Source organism: Propithecus coquereli, unplaced genomic scaffold, assembly GCF_000956105.1.
Source record: "Propithecus coquereli isolate 6110/MARCELLA unplaced genomic scaffold, Pcoq_1.0 Scaffold13, whole genome shotgun sequence".
NCBI classification, from domain to species: Eukaryota; Metazoa; Chordata; class Mammalia; order Primates; family Indriidae; genus Propithecus; species Propithecus coquereli.
This window is the reverse complement of record NW_012137191.1, coordinates 6,013,918-6,033,930: the sequence shown is the minus strand read 5'-3', so window position 1 is coordinate 6,033,930 and position 20,013 is coordinate 6,013,918. Positions and strand designations below refer to the sequence as shown.

Genomic DNA, 20,013 nt, shown 5'->3' with positions numbered 1-20,013 from the left:
ATATTAACATTCCTCATGCTTCAGAAGGCTCCCTCATGACCCTTTTCAACCAGTACCATGCTTCCAAGATAATCACTGTCCAATCTCCAATACTACAGATTAGTTCTGGTTTTGAGCTCCCTATATAGGAAAATGTAACCTTTTGTGTCTCACTTCTTTTGCTCAACATTAAGTCTGGGAAATTCATCACATGTGTGGAGTAGTTTATTCTTTTTCATTGCTACATAGTGTTCTATTCTAACTATCATAATTTTTAAATTAGTCTTGGTAGCCAACAGGAGAAGTTTCTACTCATTCTTTTTCTTCTTCCTTCCAGAAATGTCTTGTTTTTTTTTTTGTTTGTTTGTTTTTGAGACAGAGTCGTGCTCTGTTTCCCTCGCTAGACTGAGTGCCATGGCCTTAGCCTAGCTCACAGCAACCTCAAACTCCTGGGCTCAAGTGATCCTCCTGCCTCAGCCTCCCGAGTAGCTGGGACTACAGGCATGCGCCACCATGCCCAGTTAATTTTTTCTATATATTTTTAGTTGTCCAATTAATTTCTTTCTATTTTTAGTAGAGACGGGGTCTCGCTCTTGCTCAGGCTGGTCTGGAACTCTTGAGCTCAAACAATCCGCCCCCCTCGGCCTCCCAGAGTGTTAGGATTACAGGCATGAGCCACCGCGCCTGGCCCAGAAATGTCTTGTTATTCTCTTTATTCTTAGACATTTACTTTTGCACATGAAGATCATTTTCCGAAAAAATTCCCCTTGGGATTTTTGTCTGAAACTACATATAATTCACAAAGAAGTAACTTTTTAGTAATATTTATTACTAAATAAATTTTAAATAAACTTCGCACCCATAAATATAGTATATCCTATCTTTTATTCATGTCTAATTTTATGTCCTTCAATAAAATTTTGGGTACTTTAGAATTTCCTATAAAGAAGATCTTTTTGTTTTCTAATTGGCTGTTGCCGATTTGAATGATGCCATTGTATCCAGTAACATTAAATTTTCTTATTAATACAAACAGTATATTCATTTCTTTTATATTTTCTAGGGAGATGCTCATCTCTTTCTTTCCAACCCTTTTGGATTTTATTTCTTTTTTGCCAGAGAAATATTTCTCTTACTCTTGATATTAATGAGAATGTTTCTAAGATTTCACTATTTAAGCATGATGCCTGCTGTTTGAAAGACAGCATTTGAAAGACAGTCTTTGAAAAGTTCACTTCTCTTCATAGGTTAAGAGGTATTGCTTTTTTCCCCTAACTTTAATAGCACTGAGTTTTAACATATATTTTTGCTAAATCTATCTAGATGTTTTTTCCTAAATTTTCTTATAAATTACATCGATACTATTTTCACATACTGAACTATCCTTACATTCCTAAGCTGATTAAAATTTTTATGCCTATGTTCATAAATAAGATTGAATGTAATATATTTTCCCTTGTATATTCTTTTCATTGTAGGCTTCAAGGCTAAACTTTCCTGATAAACAGGCAGGGTAGTTTTCTCTTTTTTGCTGTTCTCTGAGTCAATTTATGTAAGATTGGGATTATCTGTTCCCCCAAAGTGTATCTGAAATTACAAATACAAATATCACCATAAAACTATTCCTTCTGATACCATTTCATACAAACTAACATGGCAATAATTTAAAAGACAGAAAATGAAAATCAAATGAGGGTATGGAAAAACTGGAACCCTCATACATTGCTGGTAGGAAAGTAAAATGGAGCAGTCACTTTGGAAAACAGTCTGACAGTTCTTCAAAAAGGTTAAACCCAGAGTTACCACAGGACCCAGAACTCCACTTCCAGGTATGTACAGTTGGCCCTCCATATGCATGGATTCAATGAGTTATAAATCAAAAATACTTGAGGGAAAAACTCCCATCTGTACAGAACATGCATAAATTTTTTCCCTTGTCATTATTCCCTAAACAATATAACAAGTATTTATATAGCATTTACATTGTATTAGGTATTATAAGTAATCTAGAGATGATTTAAAGTATATGGGAGAATGTGTATAGGTTATATGCAAATACTATGCCATTTTATATCAGGGTCTTGAACAGCTGCAGATTTGGGTATCCTCAGGAGGTCCTGGACACAATCCCCCATGGATACTGAAGGATGACTGTACTCAAAAGAAATGAAAACATATGTCCACACAAGAATTTGTACACAAATTGTTCATAGCAGGACTATTTGTAATAGCCAAAAAGTGAAAAACAATCCAAATATCCAATAAATGGAAAAAAATATGATTTACCAACATACAGTGATATATTATTCGGTCATGAAAAGGAATGGAATGTACTGATACATGCTACAATGTGGATGGACCTTAGAAGCATTATGCTAAGTGAAAGAAACCTAGTACAAAAGGCGACATATTATATGATTCCACCTATGTCCAGAGCCTGTAAATCTATAGAAATAGATTAGTAGCTACCTAAGGCTAGAAGGTTTGGGGGAGATGAAATGTTCTAAAATTAACTGTGGTAATCACTGCACAACTCTGTAAAAACACTAAAACCTACTAAATTACACATTTTAACTGGGTAAATGGTATGGTATGTGAATTGGATCTCAGTAAAGCATTTCTTTCTTTCTCTCTTTGTATTTATCTGAGACAGGGTCCCATTGTTGCCCAGGCTGGAGTGCAGTGGTGCAATAGCAGCTCACTGTAACCTCCAACTCCTGAGCTCAAGCGATACTCCTGCCTCAGCCTCCCGAGTAGCTCCAGCTATAGGCATGTGCCACCATGCACAGCTAATTTTTTTATTTTTTGTAGAGACTACGGCTTGCTATGTTGCCTGGGCTGGTATTAAACTCCTGGCCACAAGTGATCCTTCCACTTCTGCCTCCCATAAAGTTGTTATTTTTTTAAAAAAAAATCTATTCCTCTTGGGGAAATTTACCACAGCTTCAATTTTTTGTAATTTTTAAAATCACTACTGTATTTGTAGTTATATCCCATTTTAAGATTTTACTATTTGTGTCATCTGGGTTTGTTTGTTTTTCTACTGTGTCCTAGGCTTCTTTATTTAAGAACAAAGTGATCAGTGATGTAAGGATTAAGATCAAGAGCATCACTGAACTTCACCTTCCTTTCAACCAGCTCCCCCAAAACTCCCTGCCCCCACCCTTTGTGTTCCCAATTCCTTCCTTGGTGACTGAAGAACTTAATCCCAAAAGCCCTGGTACAAACTTCAGGTTCTCCTTTCCATGCTTCTCCACTTTCCATGCCCCTCCATTCCTAGAAGGGCAGGCACCTCAGTTTGAATGCATGGGAGACCCCAGAGTGGTGACAGAGACAGGGGGAAAGGGACAGAAGAGTACAGTGTGGTGAAGTGAGGGCTCCCATAGCCTGGGGTACAGAAATGGGGTCCCAGGGCCATAGAAAAGAACACTGGTCCCCCTGAGAAAGGAGACCCAGCACCCTCAAACTCCTCCGATTCTGAATAATCATTGCTTGATCACTTGTCCTTTTGGCGCTGGTTACAGAACTACACTCGTGCCACATCCTCCAGCCCAAGCTGCTGGCAGATGTGGCTGATCTGCTGCAGCGTAGGTTTTGGGCACTGCAGAAACAAGTTCTTAGGTTGCCTCTCATTCGGTTCTTGATACCTGTTCTCTTTCTGATACTTGTTCTCTTTCTCTTTCCAGCCTGCACGAGGGTCTCTGCTTTGCTTATCTCCTGAAGATTTTCATTGTTGTCAGCTTCCTCCAGCCACTTCTGCAGCGGGGGCCAGCTTACACATGTTCTTGAAATAGCTGCGGAGCCTCCAAACGGCAGATGGGTGTTTGGCTAAACACTCTCCCAAAGAGAAGCCCCAGGGTGAACCCCACATCAGCCTGGGTATATCCCAGTGTGATCCTCTTCTGTTTGAGGAGCTTGGCAAATTGCTTGAGTTCTTTCTGCAGAGCTTTGATGTCCTGGAACTCTTCAGGGTTTTTGCTCCAGCTTCTCCTTCTCCAACTACATAGCACTAGGCGGGGGCAGTGCAGGGCTGGGAGGAGGCCCCTCTGAGTTGCTCTCCACTCCAGCTCCTGCCTCACCCTTGGGCTGAGAGGTCTCCAGGCCTCCTGAGGAACACGGCACGACATCCCTCCACAGAACACATACGGTGAGGGGCGCGGAGGAATCCCCCATATCTCAGAGCCTGACCCAACTGCTGGCCTGATTCTTGGCCCTCTGGGAGGGCCTTGGGAGCTTAGCCAGGTCCTAGGATTAACCCAGCCCGGCTCCGGCCCTCCTGGCCCATCACCTGGCAGGAGTGAGAAGGTAAAATCTGAAGCCAGGTGTCCCACCATGGGGTAGAAAGGTGCCCTAAGCCGGCGGCCTGGTGAAATCCATCTGGTTTTTTTTTGATGAGTAGAATTGACTGGAAAAACTAGCTTTGATTTGACTGATCATTACATTGTTTTTATTTTTGATGATTATTTTCTAATTCAAATGCTATTTTTATTTTTATTATTTCCTCTTTCTTTGGTTTTATTATTTCCTTTTTGCTTAGTTTTTTCAGTTGAATAGCTAACTGATTTATTTTCACTCTTTCAATCTAATACATGCATTTAAGGTTATAAATTTACCCCTAAGTACCATTTTCCTTGCATCCCTCAAGTTTTGATACAATTCTTTTGTTGGGATTCACTTCTAATTATTTTATAATTTCTACTTTAATTCTTGAAAATTCTTAATCATTTTTTAATATTGCTTCTCCACCATTCTCTGTATTTATTTTATCTTCTGAAACTCCAATTAGACATATGTTGGAACTTCTCAATCTACCCTCTAAGGCGTCAGCTTTTCTTTCATACTTTTCATCTCTTTATCTCCCTGTGGCGTTATAGCAGAGTTCTCCATTCTATCTTCAAATTAACAGCTTCTCTCTTCAGCTGTGTCTAATCTGCTATTCTGTCCATTTATTGAGTTATTTAATAATTAGTTATGTTTTTCATTTTCAAGATTTCAATTGGAGGCCAGGTACAGTGGCTCATGCTTGGAATCCTAGCACTTTGGAAGGCCAAGGCAGGAGAATCACTTGAGGCCACGAGTTCCAGACCAGTCCAGGCAACATAGTGAGACCCACCCCCAAAATCTCTAAAAAAAAAACAAAAAAAAAATTGTTTTTAATTAGCTGGGTGTGGTAACACAAGCCTGTAGTCTGAGCTACTCATGAGGCTGAGTCAGGAGCATTGCTTGAGCCCAGGAGTTCAAGGCTGCAGTGAGCTATGATTGTGCCATTGTACTCCAGCCTGGGCGACAGAGTGAGACCCTACAACCCCACCAAAAAAAAGATTTCAATTGGTCACTTTACATATCTATATACATATTTATTGTTTCTTAAATCATTGTTCTTGTTAAACTATAATGAAATAGGTTCTTAATTTTAAAAAGGGAACAGATGTCCATTTTAATCTAAAATACTTTTAGGTAAAATGTTCTTTGAAAAGTTCTCCATTATAAAGCTCTTATTTAGGCCCAGGCGCGGTGGCTCACGCCTGTAATCCTAGCACTCTGGGAGGCCGAGGCGGGCGGATTGTTTGAGCTCAAGAGTTCGAAACCAGCCTGAGCAAGACCCCGTCTCTACTAAAAATAGAAAGAAATTAATTGGACAACTAAAAATATATAGAAAAAACTAGCCGGGCATGGTGGCAGCATGCCTGTAGTCCCAGCTACTCGGGAGGCTGAGGCAGGAGGATCGCTTGAGCCCAGGAGTTTGAGGTTGCTGTGAGCTAAGATGACGCCACAGCACTCTAGCCCAGGCAACACAGTAAGACTCTGTCTCAAAAAAAAAAATAATAAATAAAGCTCTTATTTAATAACAAAAAAAATTACTTCTTAAGAGCTCTCTTGGCTGTTATTCTGCCAAATGTTATCCCACTGTGCCTACCTGTATCAAGGCATGGAAAGAACAAGTTCTATTATTTCCATTTTAGAATGATAGAAACTGAAGCACAATGAAGTTCTTTTTAAAATATTTTCTCCTTAACTTCTTTTTTTAATTTCAAAGCCACAGAAAAGTTCAAAGTACAAAGAATACCCACATACCTTTCACCTAGATTCAAAATCATTAACATTTAACATTTTTGTCTTATCTCTCTCTCTTTCTCTCTCTACATATGCATATATACACCACACCCAAATATCCACGTACTTTTTTTCTAAACCATTCCTGAACCTATCATGATACTTAAACATTTTGGCATATTTAAAGCACTGTCAATATAACCATCATATCATTATCACACTGAAGAAAACTATGAGATTGAATAGAATCTTACATAGACATTCAGTAGCAGATTCAAAACTAGTATGTAAGTCATCTAAATGTTCTTTATCTCAGCTTGTCTAATGATAGGATCTAAATTGGTCCTCTGGTAATTACTGAGAAATGATACTCAATTTGTCAAAGGGCATTTCCTTCCTTCAATGACCTTGAAATAAGATTTACTTTACTGCTTATCTGATAGGTATTATTAAAACAAGCATTTCTGAAACCAAGGAATAATCTTCTAAGATATTTAAACCTCAAAATCCAGTATACTGAATTTCCAGTTTGTTTTCTAATACTATATAGCAGTCTTAAAGTCACTCTAATTAACATTTTCAAAACTATACATTCTCTTTACTATGTGCCACAAGAGAAATTAATGTTATACTCAACAATTAGAATTTCACTGTAGTAGTTTTTAAAGGAAAAAATTTGTTGTTTTTAAGGAAAAAAAAAAAGTACAAATAGGATTGATGAGGCAAATGAACCTGTTTTGTACATGAAAAAACTGTTAAGTATATTCATGAATCTGTATAAAAAAATCATTTTTCAGTGAGTACAATTAAATCTTACTCACCGACGTTAGGAACTAGGAAAGAAAAAAAACTATAAAATTTTACCCCTGTTCTCAAAGAACATACAACCCAATTTAAATTTTATATTAAAAACAAAATAGCAATACAACCTGAAGCTAATATTTAAGGGCTAAGTAACTGTGTCATACAGAATAACTATAACCACAGAATGTTTAAGATCAATCTATAGCTAAATACTAGCTAACAAGAGTATTAACTATGTAAGGCACTGTACTAAGTATATTCCACGAATTAATACAATCTTACTATAAAAGGATTGATACAAGGAGTGTGAGACTTACTTCAACTTTCAAGCACAGAAAAGCAAAATGGAGAGAAAGCCATTTGAAGAAAATGGAAAAGCACAAACCAAGCATAAATATGACAACTACCCAGGTTGATACCAGAAGAAATTAAGCCTAGATAAACAGGATGGGATTGGATTATGAGGCCTTAAGCACCCAGCAAATGGATGAAAATTTTATAAAACAGTTGTAACAGGGCACCACCACAGGCTCTATGTGCTACAAATGCCATTTTAGAAATAATAACCAGGTAATAATGCGGAATGAGTAAGAGAGAAAGGAGAAGCAAGAAACGCTAACACTGACATGCCAACTCAATAAATTATCTGGTACCTGAGGAATCAGAGAGCTCAAACTGAACCAGTTCTGCCATACTTCACATCAATAAGCCCTTTATTTAAGAACAAGTGGTAAATATAATTGCAATATACCCTAAATTATTTTTCAAATATACTTTCAATGAAGTTAAAAGGTACATTGAGGCCAGGCGCGGTGGCTCACGTCTGTAATCCTAGCTCTCTGGGAGGCCGAGGCAGGCGGATTGTTTGAGCTCATGAGTTCGAAACCAGCCTGAGCAAGAGCAAGACCCTGTCTCTACTAAAAATACAAAGAAATTAATTGGACAACTAAAAATATATAGAAAAAATTAGCCGGGCATGGTGGCGCATGCCTGTAGTCCCAGCTACTCGGGAGGCTGAGGCAGGAGGATTGCTTGAGCCCAGGAGTTTGAGGTTGCTGTGAGCTAGGCTGACGCCACAGCACTCACTCTAGCCCGTGCAACATAGTGAGACTCTGTCTCAAAAAAAAAAAAAAAAAAAAAAGGTACATTGAAAACTATGTCACTAAAAAGTACTAGTCAATAAATATAAAACTATTCTTGCTGTTCAGCACCAGCGTGCCAAAAGAACTTCAAATTTGGCATGTGCATAAATTTTACAGTACAAGTATTTACTTAACTAAAAGCAACATCGTAAATAAGGAAATTTATAAGAGAATTCAACATAAAGCTTTTCTATATTGCTTTAATAGTATTACACTATTTATCAAAAGCCTGGAAACACATAATATTTTAGAAACAGCTATTATGTAAATAATACTTAACATTAATGTCATACTTTTTATTCATATACCCTTTAACAGCTCTGTATTTACTGTCCACACAATAATTTCCATAATCTGTATCAAACACACAAAGTTGTTCTCCCAAACAACTTCCTTTCTTTGTAATTAAACAAACTCCTTCTAAGGAGAAGAAATTTGAGGAAAAAAATCTCAAGTCTGTGAAAACCAGATTACTTACCAGTAACTTGAGTTATCCTATTGGGTCTTTTCCCTCACAGATCCACCTCTCTTGCCCTTCTGTCCAGCATGAGAATCTTCCTGACGGGCATCCACTGGAACTGAGGGGGCATGCAGTACACATGTTTATGTAAGAAAGTTGGGGGAGAGGATTTGAGAGATGCTAGAGACATGCTTCAGTGCACTTGCTTACCTTCCTGAAATTGGAAATTTCAACGGTTCCTTGGTCCTCGAGGCATTCACAATAACTTCAAAGAATGTGGATCTGTGGAGATTACCCAATAGGAGAACTCCAGTTACTGGTAAGTGATCCAGCTTTTTCTTCTCTATCAGAATAAGAAGATTATTTAATTTTATTTGAGATTATTATTACACATAGAACTACAGGCGAAAAGGTTGTAAATTCACCAAATAACTACATATGAATACATCAAAGTAAATAAGAAAACAATTTGCTAACCGTATGTTAACAGAAACTTCTGACTTTATCAGAAACACAAAGAAAATGATTTGTATAGTTTCATTTTAAATGTCTACTCTAATGGCAGCTATATTTTAATATATAAAAATATCAGCTATCAGACTGTTCTATTTCAATGAAACACTACTGTTACTTTTTAATATTAGTACAAAAATAATTAGTTGATCAAAATCTGCTATATTTTCTTTTTCTTTCTTTCTTTTTTTTTGTTTTTAAGGAAGGGGTCTCTCTGTTGCCTAGGCTGGACTCAAACTCCTAAAAGCAAGCAATCCTCCACCCTCAGCCTCCTGAGTAGCTGGGACTACAGACGCACACCATGGGCACTTGGCTCGTGCCACTTCTTAACTAGCCATTGCTTTTAACAGTCACTTAATTTTAGTATAGAAGCCACCACTGTAGATTAACAATCTACTGGAATTTAGATAAACAGCATCAATACAATTCCTATTTATCACTCAATAAGTCTTTAAAAAAACCATTTGTCACCTATTAACAAACCACACAAAATAAGCCAGCTGCTAATAAATAATAATGCTGATTTTAATTTAAATACTTGTATAAAAGAAAGCAGTATAGTAAATTTTTGATAAACTTTTAAAATAGTTGGCTAATAATGGACCTATCGTTTAAAAAAGATACTATTTCTAATCAAAAGAAAGCCCTTAACAGAATTTTATCCTCAAGCTCACATAAAGATATTTTATTACCTTTAACTCAATACTTATTAATCATGCTCATTTTGAAGACAGCAGTGATGTCTTTGAACCCTAGCACCTACAATAGTAGGTACTAGATACAGGTAAGTTTCAATACCCCTTTTACCATTATGCTGTTAATTAATCACCCTCTCTACCTTCAAGAAATTTATGGTTTCATCATACTTCATTCTATGGAAACAAAGAAAGTGTATGGCTTTTCCCTTGTTTTAAGAGTCAATAGGATAAAATGGTCTATAGAATCATTATTCTACAAAAACAAATTCAAAATGTAATTCTAATGAAAATCTCACACTTCAATCTTCTTATACGATATTTGTATTCAGTAAAGGCTAACAAAACATCTGTCAAGATTTTTGCTAGATTCCTACTTAATTTTAAGATACAAATTGCGTTGGGTAAATTATATCCATTTCTCTGTAAGTCTGAGTTTTAAAATATAATAGTAATAAATATGTTAGGTCTTACATGTTTATAGTGATAAAATCAATACAGGAGCAGTAATCCAAATATTCTACCCTAATAGTATAAGCAAGTATGAAAGATGACATTAAGAATTAAATTATTGTTCCAATTTTATTTACAGCAAATGTAGTCTCAATTTAGTCTTGATTTTATAAAGTTAAAATAGAATCAATTCAAATATCTTGAAAATATTTTAAGATAACCTAGAGGCTGGCACTGAAAGCTACATTTTGTTGTTATCATTCCATAAACTCAACTAAGATGGATTTTATCAGAATAGCTTAGAAAAGAAATTCCAGAGATTAGGATGTTCTATTCAAAAGTATTTAATGTGAGCTCTAATAATTATAATGCTCATCCACAAAAAGCCACTCCTTAGTAATCAAGAACTGCATCAAACATTTCACTAATGAAAAAGCTACTCCATAAAATCAATCTGAACTTACGAGAAAACTGCTTAGAATAAAAGGTGGTAGCTAATTTTCACTTCCATTACCAATCCCTGGTTTGGACATTATATTTTGGCTAGAAACAAGTTAAATTCAAACTGGTTTTGATGATTCCAGATACGTTATTTTCTATTTTTTAATTAAGATTTAAAATTCTAGGGGCTGGGCGCGGTGGCTCACGCCTGTAATCCTAGCTCTCTGGGAGGCTGAGGCAGGCGGATTGTTTGAGCTCAGGAGTTCGAAACCAGCCTGAGCAAGAGCGAGACCCCGTCTCTACTAAAAATAGAAAGAAATTAATCGGACAACTCAAAATATATAGAAAAAATTAGCTGGGCATGGTGGCGCATGCCTGTAGTCCCAGCTACTTGGGAGACTGAGGCAGAAGGATCGCTTGAGCCCAGGAGTCTGAGGTTGCTGTGAGCTAGGCTGACACCACGGCACTCACTCTAGCCCGGGCAACAGAGTGAGACTCTTTCAAAAAAAAAAAAAAAAAAAAAAAGGATTTAAAAGTCTAACGTCATAGAAATTTGTTCTTCATGGTAAATTCTGGATTTGAAATCCTGTGATAGTATAACAAATTTTAACATTATACACATATTCGCATATATTTAAGTGACATTATTAATGGTTCATATGTAAAATATTATGTATGTATTAAACACATATAATACATACATCAGTATGTATTTACAGAGATATATAAAATTGAGTTGAACCTCAATTTTAACCAAACTAAGGTCAAAAATGAATTATCAACTTACCTATTAAGTAATGTTATTTACAGAAACTGTCTTCTTTTTTCTTCCTTAAACAGCTCATCATATAGTCTAGGTAAAGTATAGAATCTTCAATTATCTGGATTTTCCTGGCTAGACCCTCCCTGTCACTATCTTCCAAAGTGGAAAAGCTTTATAGGGCACAGTAGGTATAAACAGAAACTGCTATTTCATCTTTCTTTCTTTTTTTTTTTTTTAACAAATTTGACAAAAATTTATTGAATTTACTGTGCCTTATTAACCTCTTTTTCAGTCCCATGGTACAATTATACTTCCTTCAGGGTCCCCAAATTATAAATACCATATCATTTCCTAATCAAAATTTTCTTTTGCTCAGTTTTATCCACAATTTGCTCCTACAACAACCCACAGAGAAACAAACAAAAATAGTTCTGTTTTCTGTTAAGCCAAATTAGTCTAAAATCAACATGGCAAAAACTACGTTCACTTGTAAAATCAGGTAATAACAGAACATACTTTACAAGGTAGTTGTAATAAGAATTAAATTAATTAAGGTAAAGCACTTGGAAACAAAGCCCAGAATCTAGCCATTTATCAAACTATTTAATATTAACATAACCACCCAGAAAGGGATTATTTTCAAACGACTTTCAAACGACTTTGTACATCTTTAGTGGAATTTAATCTAAGGACTAAAAGAACGATTAAAAAATTCTAAACTTTACTCAGGTTTATTGTTTATAGTAATATTTGTAATATTATTTTGAAACTATATTCTTCATATTAAAGATAAAGAAAATAAGTAACATATGTTAATGACATTAGGAATCATGGTTTGCAGCAAAAAAGAGCTACAAGAACACATTAATGTTAGAATTGAATTGCAATACCACTATACACTCATGATATTTTAAAAATACATATGGTTTGGAAATAGTTAATGAAATATTCTATACAGTAGTTATAAAGTAAACCACCACCATTATCATACCAATATATAAATTAAATCTGTTAATATCATAATAAGCCATTATAACTAGATTTACTTTAATAAAGGAAGCTACTTAGACTTTGAAAGTTGTCAGAAACATTACACAAGTCGTTTGCCATGTTCCAATGCCTGACTTTGATAGCTAGAATCTTAGAATCTAACTGCTGACAAACGCTAAAATGAAAATATGAGAAAAACAGTATACATTCATGTTCTTGAATGACATTTCATGGTCAACAAACTTATATTCAAATGGTTGTGAAAGCTGAAGGTGAAGGATGCTAAGCAGGTAAGCTCTAGTTCCCTAGAAACCCTGCTCTAGTCAGAACAGCTTCCCTTTTATCTATTTTACATTTTGGGTTTCCCCCATAAGCTTCCCTTTCTGCAACAACAAAAAAAGAGTTTTAAACTTTAAAGGATAGTGTGGTGGACAAACTCTGAAATGGTCCATGATGATCCCACCTCCTGGTATTCAGGCACTTGTATAATCTCCTCCCCCTGAGTACAGGCTGGATTTAGTGACTCAGTTCCAAGGCAGAAGTAATGGGATATCACTTCCAAAAGTAGGTTATAAAAAGACTGTGGCTTCTATTTTAGGGGCTTTCTCTCATTGTCTTTCAGATATCTTGCTTTGGAGCGAGCAAACTGCCATGTTCTGAGTGGCCTTATAGAAAAGGCCCAGGGGACAAACAACTGCTATCACTAAACAACCAGAGGCCTGAGGCCTGAGGCCTGACAACAGCTACATGAATAACTTGGAACCAGGTGTTCTAAGGCCTGCTGACAACCATAGGAGTGAGCTTCCAAGGGGCTCCTTCCTCAGTTGAGTCCTAAAATGACTGCAGCTCTGGCTGATACTTTGCAGCCTTGTGAGCAAAAAGATGAGAAAAAGAGCAATAATTATAATATTAAAATTAATCTGACCAGATTCTGAAGCTCTGCATTAGTTTTCAAATCAATTCTTAATAACCGTCTCTAAAGTACAAGTATATATTTTCTGTGTATAACTGATTTTGTAAAACAATAGCGAACTTTTTCAACATAATAAATTTCAATATAGTCTCAAATCAATAGTTATAGTTACAAAACAACTGAAGAGTGGCTACGAATGTCTCATTTTCCTTCCTTTGAAGGGAAAGTTACTCCTTTTTTATTTCCAACGAATAAATAGCAATTCTTGTTACATTTCACCATGCTCACGCAAATCATCCTACTTTAAAATATTAATTTCATTATCACCTTAAAAGTGCATATAAAACCATAAGTACTGAAATGCCACACTTTTAAATGTCTTCATTGCATGTATATTAATGACCTTTTTCCTGGAAAAGGTCATTAATAATTTCATGGAAAAATATATCAAGGTATCAATAACAGTACAATACAAACTCATTGAGTTAATCTCAAAATATTAATGTCCCATTATCTTTCACTTAAGTAAAGGAATAGCCTGTTTCTACTCTTACATCCTGCCATTCTATTCTCCTTACAGTAGCCACACAGCACTTCCATATTTAAACCTATGCAGTGACTTCTCATTACACTTCCAATAAAATCTAAATGTCTTCTCATTTATGACTAAATTGTGATCTGGGTACTTTGCATACTTCTCCAGCTTCACCTGATGCCACTCACCTCCTGCCTCACCACACCCTAGGTCTTTGCTCAATGTAAAACAAACTCTTTCCTACAGAAAGGACTTTAAATTTGTTAACCATAACTCTTTCATGAATACCTCCTCTCTCATCCTTCAGCTTTCAGTTTAAATGCCACCACTTAGAGAAGCCTCCCCTGTCTACCAATTTCAAACCATTGCCCTTGTTATCACAATGTGCAATGATTTAACTTGTATTCTTTGTTTTGAAACTTAAATTCCACAAGGGTAAGAATGTGTCCAGTTCTCCTTTGTAACTCCATTACCTAGTCCAGAACCTGCCGCATAGTAACATTTAAATGTTTGTTTAATGAGTAAAGTATTTTTGAAATTTGAAAGCCACTAATTTTCAGTTCTACAGTCTTAGTTATTCCCTTCTTATACCACCTATGTTCTAAATAACTTTATTATTCAGCACTCATAAAACCTGAATCTTTAAGCATCATAAATCGTATTGAATCCAGTATACTTCAGAGATATCTATTACTTTATAGAACAAACAGTTTTAGAAAAAGTGCTGTGACTTGCTTCGGTAACTGATCAATAAAGAGTGCTATAATTCATTCCTCCTAAAAACAGAAGACAGGAGTTTCTTCAAATCATACGTGCTCCCTCACAATAAACTATGCAATTTTCTAAGTGTTTTCAATGTTACTGTATATTTACTTACCACTTAAAAAATTTTTTTTTTTTTTTTTTTTGAGACAGAGTCTCACTCTGTTGCCCAGGCTAGAGTGCCGTGGTGTCAGCCTAGCTCACAGCAACCTCAAAATCCTGGGCTCAAGCGATCCTCCTGCCTCAGCCTCCCGAGTAGCTGGGACTACAGGCATGCGCCACCATGCCCGGCTAATTTTTTATATATATTTTTAGTTGTTCAGCTAATTTCTTTCTATTTTTAGTAGAGACGGGGTCTCACTCTTGCTCAGGCTGGTCTCGAACTACTGATCTCAAGTGATCCTCCCACCTCAGCCTCCCAGAGTGGTAGGATTACAGGCGTGAGCCACCACGCCCGGCCCTTAAAAAATTCTTGACACCAAAATGGACGCAATGCTTTGGGGTTTTTAAATTAATTCTATTATATTCTGTAGTAACAATCAAGAGTCACCTTTAGAAGCATAGGCTTAATGATAGATATTAGCAGATTAATTATATCCTTGGGAAACAAAATTAGTTACTAACAATTCTACTCAGATTCCTACCTACCAATATTTAGCCTCCTTTATTTAACCTATAGATACAATTCAGCACTATTGTAATTAACATGAAACACTGAGGACAAGCACTATGCAGGATTATTATCTTGTTACTACTTAAAATATAAATGTAAATGCCATACTTATTAAAAGAAATGTTACCAGGAAAAATTAAGATTCTGTCTGATGAAAATAAAGGTCATCTCACATGGCTAAACAACCCCCTCCTTTCGAAAATATCCTCTTCCCTGTTTCTATAACATTACACTTTCCTGGGTTTCTTACTCCCCATTGATTTTTTTTTTTCCTTCTCTATTTCTTTCTTCTTCTTTGTGAGATGCTCTTCTTTCACTACAAAAAAATAATGATGTTTCTGAAAAGTCTATCCTAGGTATCTTTTCTCATTGGTGCACAATCTATTTTTCTCCCTGATCAGTCTTACCCACTCTCCTGGCTTCAATGCAATCATATATGCTGATCACTACCAAATATGTATTTATAGCCCTGTCCTCTTTCCTAAGCTTTACCCTATATATCCAACTGCTTCATAGATTGTCCCTCTCAGATTTCCCCCAGGCACCTGAAATTCAACAAATCTAAAAGTGAACTATTACCTTCCCCCACACCTGTCCTTCCTCCTGTTTGCTATCTCAGTGAGAAGTACCACCTTTCACTCAGCTGCGTAATTAAGCCAGAACCCTGGGATTCATCCCTCACTACAACTCAACTTCCTCCCCTCCACAACCATATCAAATCGACCATCAAGTCCTATAAATTTTCTCCTAAGTACATCTAAAATCCATTCATTTCTTTCCCCACTAGCTTTTATCCTTGTTCAGGCCACTCTTGTCTCTTGTCTAGACAACTGCAATGGCTTCCACTAAATGGTTTCGCTGCCTCTAGTTAAGATTCAACAAATAAGTAGGCATGATGTAAGACAGAATAAAATGCTATCGGCTGTGGTTTCAATCATACATTGTATTGATGCTATAAGAAAACTTTTAAAAAACTGATGGAAAAGTTGAACGGATAATTTAGACCAACATAAGTTCTTTTACCCAGTAAAATGGACAAAATGAAACATACTCCATCTAACTCACAGGATTATGAAATGTAATAAAATTATATAAACATTTCTTAAAAGTGGAAAATAGTTTAAAGCAGCAGCAGAATCAAATGATAAAGAGCCTTTGCAGTTCAGATAGGCATTATCAGTACCCATGTAAGATGCTGTGAGAGGCATTTGCGAATTTTTATTAATATTATTACAATTATCATTATTAACAAAGAACTATGCTAAATTCATTATATCTCTTTATCATATTTAATCATTATCAAAAAACCGTATGAGTGTAAATGTCAAAGAGGGGATGTAAACTGAAATGTGCGCTGAGTTCAATAGCTCATGCCTGTAATCCCAGCACTTTAGGAGGCCAAGATAGGAAGATTGTTTGAGGCCAGGAGTTCCAGAGCAACCTGGGCAATGAGGTGAGACCTCATCCCTACAAAAACAAAAAAAATTAGCTGGGCATGGTAGCAAGCACCTATAATCCTAGCTACTTGGGAAGCTGAGGCAGGAGGATCACTTGAGCCCAGGAGTTCAAGGTTGCAGTGAGCTATGATCACGTCACTGCATTCCAATCTGGACAACAGAGCAAGACCCTGTCTCTCTCTCATTTGTTCATTCATAAATAAACAGATAATAAACAAACAAACTGAAAAGTGATTCTGGGCCAACAGTACTGCCTTCAGGAGGATAACAGTCCAGGGAAGGAGAGAGAAAGAGAAACGAAATATTTTCAATATACTGTGTAAATAGAATCATCGCTTTTAGCATAGAATGAGTTAAGCATATGGGCAATCCCTGGGTTACAGACAAGATACGTTCCTGAGAACGTTTTTAGGTTGGATTTGTATGTAACTCAGATTCTTGATAAACTGCACATTTATGGTAATAATAATAATACTATAATGGCTCATATGTGGTAATAATGATACAGTATAATACTGTAATAATAATTCTCCTACATTATAAGTTACAGAAACTATTATGCTCGTTCTTTCATTCAAACAGAACAAAAAAAACTCATACAAAAAGTTTAGATAGGAGATAGGGGAAATTTCAGAAAAGAATATTAACAGTTAACACTCACCTAGTGTTGCATCAATGCTAGATTAATAGGAATGTTATGCTTATTTTGGTCTTGTAACCAAATCAATAATAACTTTTCCATTTCAATAATTAATCCACTATGCTGCTTAGTAATAACTGATGCTTTCACTGGAGCACTGCCTTTCACATGTTCCATTAGTCTCACTTTATTCTTTATAACCACTCTGATAGTCGAGTGACTGAAGCCTAATGCAGACCTAAATGATGGTGTCTGGCCTTTCTCCAAATGCTTAATTAGTACTTCTACTTTCTATTTGATATTTCTACTTTCATTTCCACTGTATTCACCTTTCTCTTTGCTTCAGGCCCACCTGGATTTGCAGTGGATTTTCTCTTCGGAGGCATGGACCTGAGGGTAAACAGACTCATAAACTTGAGTAAAAAAAGACGAAAGTGATGCTGCGTGTAAGCAACCACATAAACAATGAATGAGACTAGCCGCGGGCATAAAGATGCTGGGCCAACGAACCACTTATGACAGGCGAGTTTGTTTACATGCCCAGAAGAACCTAGTTCCCAAATTATTAATTTAATTATTTAATTATAAATTATCTTTATGGGGAGCCTTGGGAGCCCATTGATAAGTACAGAACGCTGTAAGTCAAGTCATCCATAACTGGGAGACTGCTTGTAATTGAAAGAGTATTCATTCTGGCCTAGCTACAAGAGAATGCTTCTTCAAAGACATGATGGCTGAGTGATTATAAAGAACAAGAAAGAAACTGTGGAGGATGGGGGAGTGCAGGGCAGAAGAAACCGCATAATATACAAGAGGGCATGGTGGCCTGAAAAAGATCATGACCATTCTCTGACAATCCCAATCTTTTAAATAAATGTACTCTTTAACCATGGCAAACAGTAAAAAAATGCTGCTTTTAACTGCTCAATTCTTAAGTCTACATACACTGCTTATTTCTATTACACTATGAAAGTACTTTCTAGATGTTAAAACTTACTGATAAGCCCAAATGTTTATGTGACAGTAGACATCAGGCTCCTAGGAAACATACACACACATATTTATACACAGAAGGAAGGAAAGAAAGGAAGAGGAGAGAGAGGAGGCAGGAGGGTGTGTAGACAAAGTATCCCTGAAGCAACTGGTGAAAAATGTTATTTTTTTAGTAGAAAGCACTTATTTTTATGCTCTGGTTTTGTTAGTTATCACACTAGAACCCACATGTTTGACAAGAAGGACTACTATACCCCTACATGGACTTGTATTATATTACCACTCGTGCATTTGATTGCCTTAGCTAACAGTTCTTGAGGACTTACCATATATGCCAGGAACTGTGCCAAGTACTTTATAAGGATTATCTCATTTAATCCTTACAACAGTCCTGAGGTAGGTATTATCATCTCAATTTTGCAAATGAAAAAACTGATGCTTGAAAAGTTGAGTAACTTTCACAAGGTCACACAGCTAGTAAGTGGTGAAACCAACATTCAAACCCAAACAGTGGGGCTCAAGTCCAAATTCTTAACCCACTATACTACATAATTGCAGGAACTCTTAAAAATTGCAGTTCTTTCTTTTTCTGCTTTACATTACCATACCAAATACAACTAAAAATTAAAAACAAATATGTAGTTGTAAAAATAAAACTTGGTATATTTTCCTGCACTAAAAATATGAATATAATGAAATCCTATACAAGTGGAAGGTGGCAAAATTACAATTACAATATGAATTACCTGGGAATGTTATAGAAAAATGTGTAAAGTTTATTAAAAACTGGCAACAAGGAAATACCAAATTTGATAACCACATTCATATGGAAAGATCAGGTCTGGATCACAATCCTGAACACCATAATCCCAAATGATGAAATCCTGAAAGAACAAAATCCCTAAAGTCTAGCTGGGAACAGTGGCTGGCAAGAGGATCACTTGAGTACCAGAGTTCAACACCAGCCTGAGCAATATTGTAAGTCCTTGTCTCTACAAAAAAATTTTTTAGAAATTAGCCAGGTGTGGTGGTGCACATCTGTAGTCTCAGCTACTGAGGACGCTGAGGCAGGAGAATAGCTTGAGCCCAGGAATTGCAGATTGCAGTGAACTATGATTGGGCCACGGTTCTCCAGCCTGGGTAACAGAGCAAGACTCAGTCTCCAAAAACAAAAATCCCTAAAGTCTAAATCCCTAAAGTTTAAAATCCCTAACTTCTAAACTCCCAAATATCACAATCACAGGATAGTTGCATTATGTTAGGTAGAACTATTATCTTGCTAAGGTCTTTATGCAGAAGAACACAGATTTCAATTGAATCCCCAAACCATAATGACAGACTTGGTATTAGGTGCTATTAAGACTGCTAAAAGTGGATTTCAAGGTGTTACCAATACAATTTGTTTTTTTCCATTCAGCCCAGTGCAGTTGGTGAAAAATTCAGATGAGTGGACTAACCATGCAATATGGCAACAACAAAAACTTTATTTTAAAAATGCAGCCTAGCCAGGCACCTAGAATCCTAGTACTCTGGGAGGCTGAGGCAGGAGGATCGCTTGAGGTCAGGAGTTCAAGATCAGCCTGAGCAAGAGTGAGACACTGTCTCTACTAAAAACAGAAAGAAATTAGCTGGACAACTAAAAATATATAGAAAAAATTAGCCTGGCATGGTGGCGCATGCCTGTAGTCCCAGCTATTTGAAAGGCTGAGGCAGAAGGATTGCTTGAGCCCAGGAGTTTGAGGTTGC

At 36.3% G+C, this 20,013-nt stretch overlaps 1 protein-coding gene and 1 pseudogene across 3 annotated transcripts in view; both read right to left on the bottom strand.

Annotated features, from left to right (window-relative positions):
• Window positions 1–20,013, bottom strand: part of YAF2 (YY1 associated factor 2) — an 83,483-nt gene that overhangs the window by 48,938 nt on the left and 14,532 nt on the right. Inside the window, exon 3 of one of the 3 annotated variants that reach the window (XM_012638501.1) lies at window positions 8,650–8,721. The exons of the other annotated variants lie outside the window; for them this stretch is intronic. Coding sequence (XP_012493955.1) covers window positions 8,650–8,721 — 72 coding nt within the window. The remainder of the gene's footprint in view (window positions 1–8,649; window positions 8,722–20,013) is intronic. 3 annotated transcript variants of the gene reach the window in all.
• Window positions 3,219–4,313, bottom strand: LOC105805572 (annotated as a pseudogene).